Raw genomic sequence first — 20,201 nt, 5'->3', positions numbered from 1 at the left:
GACGCGCTCAGAACTAAGTATTTGGTACTTATTCATTTCTCTTTTTCCCATGCCTCGCTTATGCAGCCCTCTTCACGCATATCACATCAACATTTTCAACTGTTCATTTCAAAATTACTTCTAAATCCTCATTATCTTCTGAAAATCAGCAAATTATAAATGGGAAATATTTTTTTATGGTGAAGCACCTTCAATACACGACTAAAATAATGAAGAATAAAAAAACAGAATTCGGAGCTAAACATCATGGATCTGAATTAATGCATACGAGAAGTTTGAAATTGAATTACAATTATAATACAAAACTGAGCAAAGGAAGTGTGAGGATTCAAATTCCTAAAACGGTAAATGTCTGCAATAGGCCACTATTATTTGTATCTTGAACGTAATTTACAACGTACTTCCATTTTTTTGCGATCAATCAGTAAGGTACCATAAGTACGTAATTAAAAATTATCTTTATGAAAACTGAAAAAAAAAAAATAATAACATCTTCATTCATTCATTCAAAATTTTAAACTTAACCGAGTATGTAAAATCTAACAGGGGTAGTCTGTAATGGAAACTTTTGAAATTGAAAATTTTCACTCTTCATTGATTAAGTACAAATTTTTCGTAAAAACGTTAAAAACGCAATTTTGAATTTTTTTGGAAATGGTTTTTGGGAATTTTGGGCCCAAGGGTGGCGCCAAATAAAGTTTTTGTTAGAACCAAAATGTAGAAAAATGTTCAACAAACAACTTTTATCACGTGAGTTTTCTTGTTGGAACGATATTCAAGGTGGCAGGGGAGTTTTTAATGGGGGGGGGGCTCAAGAAAGGGGGAGGGGTAGAGATTAGAATACGAGCTAGATTCACTTGTTTCAATGTGAAAAGTAATAATCAATCATAAAATCGCATTCGGATCCTAAATCGACTGTATTTTTGATTAAAATAGCAAAAAAACGCCGATTCGCGGCTTTTCAAACGAAACTGGGGAGGGTTAACGGGGGTCAAATCGAAAAACCAATTACGTCATTCGATTCGTCAATCGCAACTTTTGAGTGCTACCCGTTTTCGAAAAAAATGGTTATTGCTACTTTTAAATTCGAAAAACAGCGTTTTTTTCCAAAATGACCCTACTTTGGGGGGCCACAGTTCCACCGCAGGGGCACGTGGGGGGCTGAAAATTTTTTGGGGGTCATTTCAACTCAAAATCTCCAACATACTTCAATTTCAGCGAAATCGAAGACTATAAATTTTTTCCGCTCCACCCTAGTACATATACATAAAATATGCTGATGCTATTTTGTTATTAGCTTTGCCTCGTCTGAGAAATCCAAGCAAGCGATCCGAAAATTGACGCAGAAAATTATACTTATATACCCATGTATGAATTTTACTATGAAGGTATAAATATGATTTTCTGCGTCAATTTTCGAATCGCTCGCTTGCATTTCTCAGACGAGGAGAAGCTAATAACAAAATAGCATCAGCGTATGTAACTGAAGAACGGAATCAAGTCACCACTCTCCTTTGTCTCAGAATATGAAAAGCCTGAAGTAGGACAGTGGCAAACATCTCGAAGTCGCGGTCATCGTGACTCTTAAACTGAATCAAGTTGAAGAAAATGTTCAACCCCGCAACCCGATATGATAAGGGACTCGAAGTCAGCCAGCATTGGAGGAGAAGAATCAAGAGGTTTTATTATTTCTCTATGAAGAGTCGAAGCTCAAATTTTCTTCAAAGCTTCCTGAAATACCCTTTAATAGAAGAGCATCCAATCAGGTCCTTTATGAACCACCCTTTCAATGAAACAGCAAACCTCTGCACAAAAAAAATGCCTCAAAGGGATCAAAGATGGCGACCTAATCCCTTCTAGCAAAAAAAGCAGCGCAACAACGATCACCAGTATTAAAAAGAAGAAAAAAATACTCGCGACAATTTTTCACGCCGTTGGTTCGAAACGTAGCGCGACACTTGGCAAATTACTACTAAAAAACCGACGTCAGAAATGATTTTCGATTATTTCACTTTCTCGGTAAAAGAGTTAGGAGCCGAGCGAATAAAATAAAGCTGCAATAATTAAGACCGGAGAGATAATCACCGGGGCGCTGGAGCTCGATTATCCTAGGGTTTTTCGTTTATAAATTACCGATTAAACGAATCTTGCACGTCGTTTCGGATTATCGATATTATAAAAATAAAAAGCAGCAGACGTTTTAGATTAAAACTCCAGATATCGGCTTAATTAAATTATTCCATCAATCACGTTGCTGTGTTGCCGTTAACCGGCAAATTAACCGGCGACATTTTGATACTGCGTCTTAAACTTTCTAACACGAAAATGAGAGACCTGCGCTGGCAAAAAGATAAGAAACATTTAAACACGACAGGGTGTTCTTTAAAATTCGCTTACAGTCGAACGAGACTTGAAAAATTCTGCTGTATAAACATTTCCTTCTTCTATACTGTTTTCAATGTTGACAGCACTTGTCACGTAAAAATGTATAAACAAAAGGGGGAATGGAATGGAGAAGTGAAAAGCAAATTAAATGAAAGGGGGGTTTGAAACCAGGGTGAATCGATTACGATGAGACATTTTGAGAGCTTGCATCATGAAAAAAAATCGGAGAATTTGGAACAAATTCAATGGAGATCTTCACTTCCTAATGCTCTCTAAATTTGAAGCAGTCAAATTTAGAGAGTGACTTCCAACACAAAGTGAAGGTCTCTACTGAATTTGTTCCAAATTCTCCGACTTTTTACATGATCCAAGCTCTGAACGTATGGAACTTTAATTTGAAAAGAGAAGCAACAACGACGTGTACTGTAAAATGTAAAATGTGAAGCTATCGCTATCTCTCTCTAGCCATCGTTTTCGTTGCGGTTATGATACGCGCGCTTTTTCAAATTTCAAGCGTGCGATCAAGATTTCGAGGTTTTTAGATTTTTTTTAATGCTGATGCATGCAATTCAAATTTTTTTCAATTTTTTTTTTCAAATTTATACATGTTCACGACAGCACACTTATGAACCCATGTATGGGTTAATCTTGCATAAGAAGTGAACCAGTAGGTTTACCAGCCTGGCTCACTTCGTAAAGGCTAAAGTTACATAACAAGTGAGCCACCTGTTTCAAACTAGTTTTGTCAAAGTTAGCTGCGCGCACCAAATGTTTCTCAGAGATGTTCGCTAGATGTAGTACTAACATGAGGCCTATAGAATAGGAAGTACTGGTCGGCATACCCAAAGCCCTGTTGAAATTGGGTATGCACGATGATAAATTTGACTAATGATTTTTCTGCATTTTATTGCTCTATGGGAATACTGTTGATACCAAAAATTTTGATGTGGTTCAGACTTTTTGACAACCAAGCAATTTTCACAAAATTCAATATAGTTCAAAAAATTTTTAAATTTTTTTGAAAAAATTTTCTCCAAAAATTTTTTATTCCGTTTCTTGATACAGATAAATTATATATTTCAATGACTGTGCAATTAGAATTTCGATTAGTTAATTAGAACAGAAATTGAAAATGATTTTAAAAATTTTGAAATTTTGAAAAATTGGCTCATAAGCCTACCGCGATGCCTATATATAAAAGAAGATCATTGCTGCCGGTATTCACTATTTTGTACGAATACAAAGCATGTAATTCGAATTTTCGCTGATGTATATAATTTTTTTGTTAAACAAATGATTTTAAAAATGACCAATTGTGTTTCGACATCTCTACTTGATGAAAATATTTTTGAAAGTGGAGATTTTAAAAACAATCGTATTAATTCATTACTGAAGAGTATTGTTGAAGTCTGCATAAACGTCAGGCTTCATCATTTCTGTAAAATTAAACCCGAGTATGATTCTTAGATTCGAATAAAAAAATGATTTAAATTATCGAAAATTCGAATTAAAAAACGCACATGCTTTGTATTCGTTTAAAATGGTGAACATCGGCAGTAATGATCATCTTCATACATTCTGAAAAAAAAATTAAATTGCATGCATCAGCATTAAAAAAATCTGAAAACCTCAAAATCCTGATCGAATTCATCATTGTTTGAAAAAATGGCTCTGAGCGAAATGTCTCATCATAATTAGAGACAGGATATCCTACATGTTTACAGAATTTGAAATGAATATCGATTACCAGGTGTTTTTGGGTACATTGATGGAACACAGGTTAGCATCGCAAAACAGGCGATCAAAAAAAACGAAGAACATAAATATATTAATCGTAAAGGTTTTCATTCGTTAAATGTTCAAGTAGCTAGTAAGTATGTAAATTATAAAATCATCAACTTCATTAAATATATTTTATGATGTTGCTTGGTGCGTTATCATCTGTAGATGTGATTCCTTCTGTTTCATTCTAAAAGGTGCCTATAGTGAATGACACATATGAAATACGCAGCATCGACTCGAGACATTGTGGGCGTGCTCACGATGCATCAATATGGCAGTTGAGTGATGCCAGGGAATACATTTCCAGAAAGATCGTCAGAAACAGTCATCTATGGCTGCTGGGTGACAGTGGATATCCACTGGAGCCTTGGTTACTGGTGCCATTCAGGAATCCTGAAACTCTTGGTGAATAATTATTCAACAGGTTTCACTCATCAGCTAGAAGCACCGTAGAACGAGCAATTGGTACATATTTTATTCTCAGTGATTAATCCTCAAGCATATACCTATTTAATAAAATGTGAAATGTAGATATTTTAAACTTCTTTGCTTAATTAAAATTATTTCTGTACCTATAGGCTTAGTAAAAGGAAGATGGCGTTGCATGAAGCTGGAGAGGAGTCTCCACTATGGACCTGAAAAAGTCTCAAAAATGGTGAATTGCTGTGCAGAATTGCATGACTTTTGCCTAAGAATGAACCAACATAGATATCTTACTGAGTCTCTAGGCGGGGATGCAGTAATTGATGAAAATGAATGCGAAATAGTCCAAAATGAGATGTTTCATCTCTCGGAGTCTCGGAGATGAAAACGGTTTGTATTGCATAGAAAGAATTTTGTAATAAAAGATGTAAATTGTAGAAAAGTGTGGATTAATATTGAATAAGAATTACGATTTCTTATTAGATATGATCAGCAGACCATAAAAACAGCCATCTTTATGATTTCAATTTTCAATTTGGATTAAAAATATTTAATATTATTGTACAATGTTAAATAAAAAATGTATACTTAATACTAAAAAATTGCGAATTTTCGTGTTTTTTCTTTATTTCGGAAATTTTCTAATTACAATTAAAAATTGCATTATTTCAATCTACATATTATAATCGATCCAACGGAAAAATAATCGATTAAAATCTATCCAAAAAATTAACGACTTTTCTCATCTCTATTCCGAAGGCGAAATGTGGGTTCTTAAAGAGAGGGCATTTTCAAAAAAAAAGTTGGGGCTTCGTTCTAGCCCATACCCAACCTGTTTTGTAAACAACAGCCTCGATCCTAAAGGTGAATAAGGTGATATTCAAGGTTCTGCGCCGACCTATTGGCCGTCGCCATCAAAATCCAAGACTACTTTTTAGAATTCTACTGAAAGTTGGAAATTTGCAAATCGATTATTTTTTTTTGATGAATTCGTGTTTAGAAAATATTTTCTCCTCAATTATTACGCATTAATTACGTTAAATCATCGGAAGATATCATTTCGGTAATTAGGGGATTACTTTGGAATTCAGTGGTACCAACTTTTTGGTCATTATTGTAAATTTTAACTACTCGAAAAAATCTGTAAAATTTGTAGCCATTTTTCTGAATTTTTAGAAATTGACAATAATGACCAAGAAATGGATACTGGGTCATTCCATGTCAACTCAACCAAAAAAAGGCGATTTTGAAAGTCATGTCTTTCGATTTCGCTCAAATTTTTTTTACAATATCTACCCACCCAGTAAGTAAGAAAGCCGCAATCAGTTTGGTCCCAGCCCCCTCAGGGGGCGGGTGGGGGGCTTCCATTATTTTCACATTGTCTCGAGGTACTCAACTTCAGCCGCCCATTGCTCCAAAACTATGATACTTTTATCAAAACTGATTTCACAGTTCGAAAGGGCATTGAATTTTGAACTTTTTAAGCATTTTGAAATTTTCAAAAGTTGAAAGTTGAACTTTCAATTTGAAAGTTCAAATTTCAAAATGGCGCTGTAAGTGGGAGCTACCATTTAAAATTTTGAAAAAAATTCCATAGATGTACATTTTGATACTTTTTCGAAATATTTAGGTTTCGAGTTGGGTCTCTTTGACGGAGGGGGAGCACCCCCACCCCCAAATTTGGGTGAAACTTTCGAAAGATAATCTGGGGCATGTGATATATCGAATTGTATGTTTTCGGCAACGCTGAATACGAATATGACGTTAGATTTTTGATAGGACCCCATCCACGTCCCCCAAAACCTCCCCAAAGGGGGTAAAAGTTCAAAAAAGTGTTTTGTTCGTGCGACACATGGAATAATATGTTTTTGATGACGCTGAACACGAATATGACGTCAGATTTTCAATTGGACCCGTCCAGGGCCCACTGCACCTCCCCAAAGGGGGTAACCCATAAAAAAAATGGTAACATTCGTGTGACACATGAAATAGTATGTTTTCGATATCGCTGAGCACGAATATAGCCATAGTTTTTTAAATCGACCTCACCCATGGCCCCCAAGAACCTCCCCCAATTGGTAAAAGTCCAAAAAAATTGTTGGGGGCCGTAGATGAGGTCCAATCAAAAATCTGACGTCATATTCGTGTTCAGCGTCACCAAAAACATATTATTCCATGTGTCGCACGAACAAAACACTTTTTTGAACTTTTACCCCCTTTGGGGAGGTTTTGGGGGACGTGGATGGGGTCCTATCAAAAATCTAACGTCATATTCGTGTTCAGCGTTGCCGAAAACATACAATTCGATATATCACATGCCCCAGATTATCTTTCGAAAGTTTCACTCAAATTTGGGGGTGGGGGTGCTCCCCCTCCGTCAAAGAGACCCAACTCGAAACCTAAATATTTCAAAAAAGTATCAAAATGTACATCTATGGAAATTTTTTCAAAATTTTAAATGGTAGCTCCCACTTACAGCGCCATTTTGAAATTTGAACTTTCAAATTGAAAGTTCAACTTTCAACTTTTGAAAATTTCAAAATGCTTAAAAAGTTCAAAATTCAATGCCCTTTCGAACTGTGAAATCAGTTTTGATCAAAGTATAGTAGTTTTGGAGCAATGGGCGGCTGAAGTTGAGTACCTCGAGACAATGTGAAAATAATGGAAGCCCCCCACCCGCCCCCTGAGGGGGCTGGGACCAAACTGATTGCGGCTTTCTTACTTACTGGGTGGGTAGATATTGTAAAAAAAATTTGACCAAAATCGAAGGACATGACCCAAAAACGTTGGTTGAGTTGACATGGAATGACCCTACTATTATATTCTCAAGTGTTCTCACAAATCCAAAAATGATATCTCTCAATGTTTCGGTATAGTTTCAGAGTAATAGTATTTGGAAAGAAAAAGTCTTTCAAACATGAATTTACTCAAAAATAAGCGATTTTCAAATTTTCAGCTGTTCAGTATAGTTAATCTTTACCTAGTATTCTTGGATTTTGATGGCAAAGCCAGAGAGTTCGACACATTTTCTATTGGGCCATGTTTCTCAAAGCAAGTTTAGCATGCGACTAGAGCGAAACAACCACGATTTTTCGGAAATGCTCTTTTCTTGAGGACCCATATCTCTCCTCCAAAGACACTTATGATTCACTGATTAACATCATCCGTAACTACGAGCGCAAAATGAGAATCGAAGTAAGTTATTTGTGCTTTTTGCTTTTTCAAAAAATGTCCTAGTTGCCTTATTAGTTATTTGTATGCTTTGCTTTCAGACAAATCCAGTGCTGTTAGCGTGCTATGGTCCATATCTACATTATTCCACGCCGCCGAAAATAGGGACTAAAAATGTTTCCTATTGACTTTCAACTCAAAAACCAAAGTTTATTTTATGAATTTAAGTGTTTAGTCTAAATTAAGCTTTCGCCGTTGAGTACATACAAGCCCAAAAAAAGACCAATGCACCCAATGTCAAAAATATAAAACAATGCCGAGTATTCATTCAGTGAAGATCAATTGGAGGCATATAAACAACATAAAGAGCGAGAGGTTGCATCCCAGGCGATGAAAGATTATGACATGAATTCCAGTAGTGCTTGCAGTGTGACCTTCGATTTAGAAGCGGCACTAAACATTCCGTGAACAACGAATTCTGGAATTTACCAATGAAGAAAATTCAGTTCGTAAAACTTCACTTTATATGATGTGAATTTTGGAACTGTACATTGTGTATTCGACCAGTTGAGCCAGTTGAAATAGTAAATATTTGCAATTCCTTAAGGTACAATAACTTGATTGATTTTGCAATTGATCAGTTGAATCAATTGAAGTACATATAAGATTTCATAATCTTTGCAATAACTTGATTAATTCTGCAATTGATCAATTGGATTAATTAAAATACATATAAGATTACATAATCTTTGCAATAACTTGATTGATTTTGCAATTCCTCGCAACAACTTCATTGATTTCCTTATACTTGAAAGAGAAGTGGTTCTGGTTCAGATTTACCAAGGGATCAAATTTTATTCAATACAAGCATGATCATGACAGTGAATTGATGTCAATCGATCAAAGACGTACTTAAAGAGAGGGCAGCTCGCCCCCAGCGCAATTTTTCATGTTTAGTTGGAAAAATTTACCATTTGTACTTGAAAAGTTGAAAAATTCAATAGTTGCCTTTCAAACACAGCAGAATAATATTTAAGTATGAGAGAAAATTTAACATTCTTGTTGAGAAATAGTTGGTTTTCGGTTTTATTTGATTTTTGCTCAATTTAGGAAATGCCAATTTTTTATACTGTCGTTAAGGCGTCGTTACAGAACGCAGTTCCATGTAAGTTCTGATTTCAAGGTTCCAAGTTTTTCAGCGTCTCATTTTGGACAAAAGATTGAAAAAATTTTGACGTCGCCTTTATCTCTTCAAAATTTTTCGATCTTTCGACGAAAACAAGTGGCCGAATAGTTTTCAAAACATAAAAATTTAAAACTATAGAACTTTGACTGCGTTTATAAAGACACCTTCAATATTATTGTTTTCTTATTAATTTTTTTTTAAAAACAGGAGACGCTGCGCTGCTGCTCCCAAAGGTCACAACTGTTGCCACTCATTACCCGATTACTATCGAAAAGCTTGTCAAAAAATATGACGATGTAGAAGCATTGAAAAGTGCTTACTACGCAAAACTTGAAGAAGTCACACCCATCGACCAAGATCGAATTTTGAAAGCATTTTCTTACGAACTTCGTTTCCATGTTATAAAAAGATTGGCGAAGGAAAAACCGCAAAATCAAATTGAGGCTATCCTCGAATATCTCGACCTCGACGAAAGAATTTGGTTGTACGAGTTTCAGTTTACGTTGCCAACTGCCAATACTTACTACACTCTTTCTTTTTCTTTTTCATTTTCACTTTTCAGGTAGCAGGATATCAGTTTGTTTGCGATATGGTAATGCGAGCATTATAATCGTTGAACAAGGTATATGTAGTAGATATTAGGTAAGGCAGGTAGGTGAGTTACGGAACAAAGACAGGCTGATAAGAAAACTACAAACAAGTATGACGAATACTACCTCCTACCCAACAGTCTCGCATATTTACCGCGGATATCGCAAAAGTGCGAGTATTATACGAAACGAATGTCGTCTGTTGTCTCTCCTTGGTGTCATCTACGAGTACATATTTTGGAAACAATACGATACGAAACGATAACGTGCAGATAACTAAAGCGATCGTAGTGGACATAATTTATGCGTGGGTATGAACGACGCCGACGTCGTTTCTCCATATGACAGTAGCATTATGAGCAATTTGCAATGGTTACGATGGATGGTATTGTTTCTGATGAGAAGTGCGAACGAGTACAAAGGATCGAACGTTGAATTCACTTTTCCAGGTACGTCTCACGATGTACAAGTACTTTGAACGTACTCACCGAACATAAAATAATGTAGATGAATGTATGACAGGAACCAACTGGTGCGGTCCAGGCAACATATCTTCGCATTTTGACCACTTGGGAACTTTCGTCAAAACGGATAGCTGTTGTAGGGAACATGATCACTGTCCACTCTCCATCAGCGCCAATCAAACCAAATATGGATTACACAACGAATTACCTTACACCAGGTTTGTAATTGACTCCCTAGTGCCTTTGCCCATATCCCTATTTTTGCTCATTTGAAAAAAAAAAAAACAGACGAGTCAAGTACATATAGTCCAGTCATTAAAGAAATTTTTACAGGAAAAATGAATATCAAACAGATCTTTCGCAGATATTGTTCACAGTGGTCCCCTCAACAACATACTAAAAGTCCCCGCCCCTACGGGGTCCGGAACCCCCTTAAAGGGGGGTGGGACCTCCCCCAATTTCAGTTTTTCGCTATTTTCTCCTCCGCATTGCATTTTAGCGAAAAATATGTAATACATAAAAGAATCTACGTCAAATTTCCGATCTAATGATGTATCAACTTTCCTTGTAGGTTCAAGGGGGGTGGAACCACAACCATTTAAAAAAGGGGGGTTTCCTGAAAAATACATAAAGGATATAGTCGCCTATGGGGGGGGGGGTGAAATGGCCCCCGAAAGCGTTCGAGTTGATATTAGCATGGAAGGTGGATACCATTGAGAAACTTCTGTGTGAAAAATTTCAGATCCACACCCCCTCCCTTTTTTGGGGGACTCCCCTTTTTTGACACTTCAATAACACTTTTCTCAGCCCCATTTTAACCGATTTTGAAAATTTTTCAGTATGTTATGTATAACCTTATTAGGTATCCCCACAAAAATTTTCAACCCCTTACCCTCATATTTACCCCTCAAAATGGCGTTTTTTCTCATTTTTTCATGCCTATTAAGAATCAAGATTGCAAGGTACAATTTTAGAAACACGTTTTTTGGATGTATTTTTGACCCCCAAACATCATGTACTTTTTTCGAAATTTTTGCTTTGGAGCGCCGCGCTGAAAAGTTGAAAAAATGTGTCTTAACTGGTTGGGGGGGGGGGTTGGGAAACATGAATATCAATGAGTAGGGTGTCGTTTTCTTATGATTCGATACCTCTGATCACGAATATGACGTCAGATTTTGTTTAACACTCACACAGCCCCTCCGGAGCCCTCAGCCCACCTCAATTTTTGATATTTTAAAAATAAACTTACTTTGATGATTTTGGTGTCGTTTTCTTACGATTCGATACTGCTGAGTACGAATATGACGTCAGATTTTCTGCTACGCCCACACAGCCCCTCCGAAGCCCTCAGCCCCCTCCTGAATTTCCACTATTTTTGAAGTTAAGCTACTTTAACAACATTGTGGAATATGACGTACTGTCTAAAAAAAACTTGTTGGAATTGGTTGTATGTAGTTTATAAATAAATGAGTAATTCTCAAGAAAAGGTCAGTTTTGATATGCATAATTTTGAAAAACAAAAATCATATAATTGAGAAAGGGAAGTTATTTTACATGATAAGTAGGTACACTTTTATTACGTGTTAAAAATCAGATAATGTCCAGAAAGTAAGGCTGGAAATGAAAAAACGTTGAGATTGAAGCCGAAGGACAATCACGCTAGTCGACATATAACACAATAATACAAGCAAAATTTAACATTTTCCCCCTCCCCACGCCTCACCTTCCACCTCTACAGAAAAAATAACTCCCGATTCGAACATGTACTACAACCTCGAAAACATATCAACCGACGTATTACACATCAATGAGGGTCGAATCCTAATTATTACTATTTTGTGGGTGGGGTGTGGGGAGTCAGGGGCAACAGCGCGGGGGATTGAATTGAGGCCAACACTAGAAAAGGGATGTGGGACATTTATGCAAATGATTCCCACTTGAAAAAAATGATTTTTGTTTTTCAAAATTATGCATATCAAAACTGACCTTTTCTTGAGAATTACCCATTTATTTATAAACTACATACAACCAATTCCATCAAGTTTTCTTTAGACAGTACGTCATATTCCATAATGTTGTTAAAGTAGCTTAACTTCAAAAATAGTGGAAATTCAGGAGGGGGCTGAGGGCTTCGGAGGGGCTGTGTGGGCGTAGCAGAAAATCTGACGTCATATTCGTACTCAGCAGTATCGAATCGTAAGAAAACGACACCAAAATCATCAAAGTAAGTTTATTTTTAAAATATCAAAAATTGAGGTGGGGGCTGAGGGCTCCGGAGGGGCTGTGTGAGTGTTAAACAAAATCTGACGTCATATTCGTGATCAGCGGTATCGAATCATAAGAAAACGACACCCTACTCATTGATATTCATGGTTCCCAACCCCCCCCCAACCAGTTAAGACACATTTTTTCAACTTTTCAGCGCGGCGCTCCAAAGCAAAAATTTCGAAAAAAGTACATGATGTTTGGGGGTCAAAAATACATCCAAAAAACGTGTTTCTAAAATTGTACCTTGCAATCTTGATTCTTAATAGGCATGAAAAAATGAAAAAAAACGCCATTTTGAGGGGTAAATATGAGGGTAAGGGGTTGAAAATTTTTGTGGGGATACCTAATAAGGTTATACATAACATACTGAAAAATTTTCAAAATCGGTTAAAATGGGGCTGAGAAAAGTGTTATTGAAGTGTCAAAAAAGGGGAGTCCCCCAAAAAAGGGAGGGGGTGTGGATCTGAAATTTTTCACACAGAAGTTTCTCAATGGTATCCACCTTCCATGCTAATATCAACTCAAACGCTTTCGGGGGCCATTTCACCCCCCCCCCATAGGCGACTATATCCTTTATGTATTTTTCAGGAAACCCCCCTTTTTTAAATGGTTGTGGTTCCACCCCCCTTGAACCTACAAGGAAAGTTGATACATCATTAGATCGGAAATTTGACGTAGATTCTTTTATGTATTACATATTTTTCGCTAAAATGCAATGCGGAGGAGAAAATAGCGAAAAACTGAAATTGGGGGAGGTCCCACCCCCCTTTAAGGGGGTTCCGGACCCCGTAGGGGCGGGGACTTTTAGTATGTTGTTGAGGGGACCACTGTGAACAATATCTGCGAAAGATCTGTTTGATATTAATTTTTCCCGTAGATGGGACAAAATGGGTCTTTAATGACTGGACTAATACGTATTACAACTTTTTCAATAAAAAAAGCTCTACTGATTTCTTAATTATGTCGTTTCTCTGTTTGTTACGTCAAGTTCGAATTGCGCTTGCGATGAGGCTTTCTACCAATGCTTACACCGTGTCAACACCAACTCGGACATGCCCGATACGCTTTCATCAGAATTAATCGGCGAAATATACTTCACTTTTTTGGAAACTCGTTGTTTTCAAAAAGTACCACCATACGCATCTTGCGAGGTCAACAAGTAAGTACGAGTACATTCGTAGTAACATTAATACGTAAGCACAGCGCAAGTAGAAGTACCTGTACTTTACTACCTAGCTGGTCACCCAGTGAAGGGACCTAGTAGGAATTTTCCCATATCCTGGGAAATTTTCAATCCTATGGGAATAACGCGGGGAAGCGAGAACATGAGGGGATTTCTACAACAATGGCCTTAAAATGGAAATAATGTGGCCAATTTTGACATTTAATGTATCATTTCTCCTCCAATTGACATTTTTGTCGATTTCCCTTTCCAACTCGAATCAGAATAAGTATGAAATTCTATGAAAAATCAGTCGCCTAAATGGACTTGCGTTAGTTGTTATTCTACTGTTGGAACGGATATGGTTTACGACGACGCTAAAATAAGATACTCTTATCGCCTCGTTGTGTCAGTCGACAGTTTTATCGTAATTTTAACCAAAGGTGTGTTTCTTGTAGTTGTGTATGTGTATGCATGTAAATGTAAATACGTTTTCCGAAGAAAATTTTGCTTTCAAACATATCAATTACAAAACAATCGCATATTCTTAAATCTGCACTTATTTTTTCATCAGTAGCATCGTTTGATCGATGGACATTTACATTAGACGATAGTAGATCGTCGGTGGTACTAGGTTGGATGTTTGGTGTTGAAAGGGGAGGGTGAATGCAATTTTGTTTCCAACTACAAGGTTATGAGATACTCGACGCACATTTGTACTTATCCTATGTAAGCACTCGAACATACTCACAAGGTTCATACTTTTTTTATACATTTATAAAGTCGCAAACTTGAAACGTTTCTAGAGGGAAATTATACTCCAAAAACCAAATTTTTGAATTTGTAAATCTTCCTTTACATGTTTGCATCTGGCTAAAATATGAATCATTTTGCCCCCATGGGAAGGGAGAAGGTACTTCATAACAACAAAAACAGGCACAAAGTTTAAAATTTTCCTCAATTTTTATAAAATTAACATAAAATTTCTCGGATTTTTTTTTATCTAAATCGTATTTCAACTTTAAATTTAACGTTCAAATCAATATGACCCCACTGAGAGGGAGGTGAGGTATGTTCCAAAAACCAAATAATTTAGAATTTTTGAACCTACTCTCTAAATTTGAAACAGTGAAATTTCACTGCTTCAAATTTAGGGAGTATATCTCTCAAAATGTTGAAAAAACTGAAATCCAACCACAACATATTTTTCGAAAAGGTATTTATGTAGGCTACATGTAGACAGTAGGATATTAATATTAATAATCTTGATTGTTATTTTTTTACTGTTTCAGCAACACGGAAGATTGCTTAATTTCAGCGTCAAATCATTCGGTCGAATTTCAATGGAAAACAATGCCACCGTTCAAATGACAATGCACACACGTAATTACCTACTTACGGCTGCGATACCTAATTAAACTAACCTATTAAGTAAACATGCTATGTAAATTGTAATCACCTATTTGCTCGATATGCACGTGAAATATTACAATTTTTATTTATAATTCCCCGATTGAATGTTTTTTTCGAAAATATGAGAACATTTTTCACAGGGTAATCGCAAATTCCGAAAAATACTTACAGATTGAAATGCTCGCTAAATTCAAATTAATGAGTGGAAAATCGAAGTTGTGCAAAAAGAAACATGAAAGTGCAAAAATCTCCAGGACCAACCGAAAAAATTCTTCAACTCTTACAAAACAGCAAAAATCCATTATTTTGTGAAGTATACGACCTCAAACAATCCCCCCTCCCCCACCCTATATAACTTGAGAGGCAAAGTCGCAATCTTACCCACAACCTATTGATTTCGAAGTTGGCAAAATTGAGGCCGTATTCAAACTTCAAAACCTCATAAAACATAAGAAATGGATGGTTACTGTTTATTATGATACCTACGTAAATCTTGAAATGATATTTTGTATTGAAGTAAATACACATTATGACACCGGACATTCTCCAGATACATTCTCTTTCTCATGTTAACCTAACTGCCTTCTGTTGGCTTGAGGTTGATTTACAAAAAGGCCTTTGATGGGAGTTCAAGTCATACCATTTACAAACAGTAATTACAAAGTGCAGCTTTATTTCGGCAACTAGCAGTGTTCCTATTCTTAGTGTGTTTGTAATCAAGTGTCATGTTTTACAATGAAAAGTTGTTTATCAGAGTTTGATTAGCAAAATTCGCCAAATCACAAATGTGCACGAAATGATAGGCTAGGGAAATGTACTTTTTTAAGGCCCCTCCAACACGACGAAAAAATCACGAAGGTGAATCATGAAACGGTCTTTCTCTTTACAATGCTAAAAGCGAAGGATCCTCTCGACCCCCACTCCTCCATCCTAAAAAAAAGTCAACGCTGACCCACGCTATTGAATAATACATATTACGAGGAAGATTACTTTGAGCCACCTTGTACGTGATGTTAGGTTCATTCGAATTTATTCGTACCTCGTGCAATACGTTAATCTACGAATGCATACTATTACTTCATAAAAAGGGATAGCGAAACATTACCGAACAAAGTAGTAACGAAAGGATCGTCGTAATTAATTCCACAATTACATCGACGATGTATTTATCGTACGATATATGCAATTTATTGTACGCAGACGTATGCGCATAGAGCATAGAAGCAGGTAGAGGTACGTAATACGTATATACTTTTCTGTACAGCGATGAAGGAAAATGAGAACAAGGAATTGGAGGCAGGGAACAGGGTTAGCAAAGCTCGTTCTGTAGTATGAAGGTGCTTAGATTTGAATATGTAGATGTACGAGTACGACTCTGTGCAACATAACAGTACCTTACCTATACTTGGTAAATACTCGTACATTTAATACGAATTGTAGATACGTATACTAGGTTATGTACGTGTGCTCTAGAAGTTATACGTATTACATATGTGCATCTACTCGTACGTCTACGTGTACGTATGTGTACACAAAATACATGTGTATAGGTACTATCGAAAACCGCAAAAAGAATAAATAAACAGAATATTGCAATTACGCGCGTTGCACCGAGTAATCGTTTGGTATGGCGATGGCGTAGCGTATACGAGTATGTACCAACTTCATTTCGCATATTACTCGGTTTTGAAAATTATTATATAGTCGGCGGCTAGGCAGGTAAACGTAAAGGTAAAAGTACGCGACTAGACACTAGACAGCAAAGGGGTGCGGGCCTGGCTCGGTGGTGGTGCGGTGTACTCTTTTGAAAGATAGATTTTCATGTTTGGAAATACAGTATGGAATATGGATGTGTTAGCAAAAGAAACCAGGACCGGAGGAGGGTAGTTGGCAACGTTAGGTGCTTACTTTGCTCGCTTATACGAATAGGTATATACCATTCGGCGCAACATGCAATTTGCAATATTCGTGGAAAATTATTTCGAATAAATATTTATAGAACATCTTGGTATAGCACGCGATGCAATTCTTAACGGTTTCTGGTACCAGTGTAGCGAGTACGTAGACGTACATTGGGATTGGGGGTGGTATTTATGTGTTTCTGTGTTGGTTGCTCGCGTTATGTACTAGGTATACGTACACTGTACAGTATTTACGGCTGCAAGGCGCAACGTGTCGCGTCGACGGCTTGCAACCTATCGTTTTCGATTTCTATGCTAATTAACTTCATTGTATATGTAAACCGCGGTAAAATGTTCCCTTTTGGCTTTTGATGTGAAAAGTTTCCGTTTATGGCGTCTCTCTCCTTCTCTTTCACGTACTTTCCTTTTCCTTCCTTTCTGCCAGGTTTCTGATTTACTCCTCCCTGGACGATCCCCGTCTTTCGTGATACAGAAAAACAAGGTATAAACTCGAGTTTCTCTATCTATATTATACGTATCCTATATCTAGTATCTATCTACCTCACCTAATGTTCACCCTTTTAGTAATTCAGTTCGAGAGAACACTTTTAGGTATCTAGTAATTCGTGATCGCGAATCAAGTTTATAGTTATTAAGCTCGCCGCTCACTGCGCTGTCGAAGTGATCGTTTAAAATATTGTTTTGTTAGATTTAATACCCATTCGTTCGTGGTGTTTTTATAGCATGAATTTTACCTATAAGTATTGTCCGTCCAACATACAGGGTGCCCAAAAATAAAGTGAACCCCAAAGAAAGTTTATTGGTGGAATGTTATCACCTCAGTCTAACAACCAATCATGTGCTATCATTATTATCATTCAGTGTGATCAACTGAAACATTAAGCAGAAACATTTTTTAAGGGTTCACGATATTTCTGGGCACCTTGCAGCTTGACCAGAATCGTGTCATACATGTAAGTCAAAAGCCCATAAGAAATATCGCAATGGTTTCTCAAACTGGGATTTGTTTATTTTTTAATTTCAATTTTTTTTCAAAATATCACACAGCCTCACACAGGATTAAACACGCATATTTTTCTCACGCTGAATTCTGGTGATGACGGATTTGCAAAGTTATACCTACTTAATAAAATGAATTCATTCAGCAATTATAATTATTGATTTGAATTAATTATTACATACTCAATAAGGTGTGGTAATTATCAGTTGAATTAATTTCAGTACACAATGAAGTAATTCATTGATCAAATGGTAGGGTAATTTAAATTCTAGTTCATCAAATCTCAATACCTAATGTGACTCATTTCAAATTTACCCAATATTCAACAATTTTTTTTTTTGAATTGCACATTTCATTTACAATACAGATAAGTTAAGATTTTGTAGGAAATTTTTTAGCGAACATTTCAATAAATTCATCATGCAAAATGAGAGGAGACACCATATCATGTACGTCGCAATGTTTTCACTGCATTTTCACCCATAACTTCGAATTCTTTTTTGTCAGTTTTGAATGGATGCTTTCTATGATGAATATCCTCGGATTTTTTATAAAAGTTATATTGTTGGCCATTTGCATACACGGAAAAATTTTTAAATAAAAATGACTATTTCAGCATAGTAACCGGATCCCATTCAAAAATAATAGTGATTTTTACTCAGCCAAAAAATACATTTTACCTAGAATTAGGTAAAATTTATTGCTTTCATAGTAAAATTTATTAATCTCATAGTAAAATTTACTGATCTCATAATAAAAATCACTATATTTTTGAATGGGATCCGGTTACTATGCTGAAATGGTAAAAATTACCCATAATTTTTTTCCGTGATTTAAAAAATCATAACTCAAAACTTCGTAAATTCCGAAGATAGTCATCTTTTGATAAGTTCTTAGAAATTATGTGTTTTTTCTTAAATTAAACCATTCTAATTTTGAAATGAGTAGTTTAAAAAAAAGAAAAGTGCTTTGCTCAAGAAGCAGGGAAATTGTATGTAATAGTTTGGAAGTCTGTGAAGATGAAAGAGAGAAAGGAAAGCTCAAATTTACCCTAAATGGTGCATATGATAGGGTAGTCAATTACACTGGTGTCTCACAGTCTACAGTCAGAAGGATAAAAAATGAAGTGAAGGGATTACCTAATTCTACGGATTCTCTGGGTAATCCAATTCTTGAAAAAAATATGATCTAATAAATTTGATTTCTAATTCTAATGAATCTTTAGGTACACCCAATAAAACTAGAAATAAATAACGACAAAATTCAATTATGACGATTTTGATGTTGGAGAGTTGAGAATTATTATTGTCTAGGAATTCTACGTACAAAAAAAAGAAATGCAGTTCTTACAAAAATTAAGATTATGTCTAGAAAGACGAGGTCTGGGAAAACCGTCAAGGGAAACACTACTTAAAATATTGCGATAAAATGGTTTCCGCTACAAAAAAAACTAAATCTGACAGGTCGATGCTAATCGAAAGCATGTCCGTGGTGGCAGCAAGATGCTCATTATCTACAAAAAATTGATGAATATCGAAAACAAGAAAAAACCTACGCCTACCTAACCTGCATTGGAAAAAAACCCAAGCCCAAATGAAAGCATTCGAGATTCTGAGTCGATCTATGTAAACATCGTCAAACTCAAAGACCACTTTTAAAAGGATCCACTGAGCGGTTCAAAATTTGCGAATTGTTCATTTTTCGATTAATTCGTGTTTTGAAATTCTTTTCCTGAAATATTTCGCAGGGTAATTGCCAAAATAACGACAGATATCATTCCTAAAACTGGGGAAATATTTTGGAACGCAAAGGCGCCAATTTTTTGGTAATTATTGCGAATTTCAAAAAATTTAGAAAATGGCCATAAATTTATGACATTTTTTCATTTTTTTTTTGAATTTGGCGATAATGACCAAAAAATTGGCACGACTGCGTGGATAGTAAAGGGAGAAATTATTCTTTTCAATTTTTATGGGAAAATGGTAGGGTTTTTTGCTATTACGAATAAAACATTATTTACCTAAATTTTAAAGCGAATTTTAATTTCCTATTTTTCGGTGTGAAGAAATTGAATTCTGACCATTTGCCACTTTCCTTACTTTCAAAAATGATAATTTTTCAGTATTTTTGATAAAACTTACGTACTGTGAAATATTTTTACGAAGGAAAAATTTTCAAAACCCGAATTTATCCAGAAATTAACGAATTGCAAATCTTCAACCGCTCAGTGAAACCCTAAGGGCCGGTTTCTCAGTCGTCGGTTAGCGGCAATTTAACTGTTGGCTAGTCCTAACCAGTGATTACTGGTAACAAAATTACAACTGGCCGTCAGCGAGCGGCGTTAAATTAAGCTAACCGAAAAGTTACACAACTGATTCGGGCCGGGCACCCGCTGGGATCGCTAGTGTCGCACCAGTGGACTAGGATTTTCATCA

General features: G+C 36.1%; 3 protein-coding genes across 6 annotated transcripts in view; 2 read left to right on the top strand and 1 right to left on the bottom strand.

The window, feature by feature from the left end:
• Positions 1 to 20,201, bottom strand: part of mbl (muscleblind) — a 368,573-nt gene that overhangs the window by 285,235 nt on the left and 63,137 nt on the right. The window lies entirely within an intron of this gene.
• Positions 210 to 5,027, top strand: LOC135835323 (putative nuclease HARBI1). The gene is made up of 3 exons (XM_065349523.1): positions 210 to 344; positions 4,362 to 4,572; positions 4,746 to 5,027. The coding sequence occupies exons 1-3, from the start codon at positions 210 to 212 to the stop codon at positions 4,973 to 4,975; spliced, it is 576 nt and encodes a 191-aa protein (XP_065205595.1). The 3' UTR covers positions 4,976 to 5,027.
• LOC135832687 (phospholipase A2-like) lies at positions 9,681 to 14,936 on the top strand. Of its 2 annotated transcripts, none has more exons than XM_065346086.1 (4): positions 9,681 to 9,986; positions 10,045 to 10,219; positions 13,258 to 13,428; positions 14,724 to 14,936. In XM_065346086.1, exons 1-4 carry the CDS (start codon positions 9,851 to 9,853, stop codon positions 14,800 to 14,802), a joined length of 561 nt encoding a protein of 186 aa, XP_065202158.1. In that variant the 5' UTR covers positions 9,681 to 9,850; the 3' UTR covers positions 14,803 to 14,936. The 2 variants fall into 2 exon arrangements, with proteins under 2 accessions (XP_065202158.1, XP_065202159.1); XM_065346087.1 differs by having other exon boundaries at positions 9,686 to 9,986; positions 10,060 to 10,219.

Source organism: Planococcus citri, chromosome 1 (assembly GCF_950023065.1).
Source record: "Planococcus citri chromosome 1, ihPlaCitr1.1, whole genome shotgun sequence".
Classification (NCBI taxonomy): Eukaryota; Metazoa; Arthropoda; class Insecta; order Hemiptera; family Pseudococcidae; genus Planococcus; species Planococcus citri.
This window is presented reverse-complemented; position numbering and strand designations above follow the sequence as displayed.

Coding starts and splice junctions, on each gene's coding strand:
- LOC135835323 (XM_065349523.1), top strand. CDS start 210: ATGAAGAATAAAAAAACAGAATTCGGAGCTAAACATCATGGATCTGAA. Junction 345..4,361: donor GGATTCAAATTCCTAAAACG/GTAAATGTCTGC, acceptor TCATTCTAAAAG/GTGCCTATAGTGAATGACAC. Junction 4,573..4,745: donor CAGGAATCCTGAAACTCTTG/GTGAATAATTAT, acceptor CTGTACCTATAG/GCTTAGTAAAAGGAAGATGG.
- LOC135832687 (XM_065346086.1), top strand. CDS start 9,851: ATGAACGACGCCGACGTCGTTTCTCCATATGACAGTAGCATTATGAGC. Junction 9,987..10,044: donor CGTTGAATTCACTTTTCCAG/GTACGTCTCACG, acceptor AAAATAATGTAG/ATGAATGTATGACAGGAACC. Junction 13,429..14,723: donor GCATCTTGCGAGGTCAACAA/GTAAGTACGAGT, acceptor TTACTGTTTCAG/CAACACGGAAGATTGCTTAA.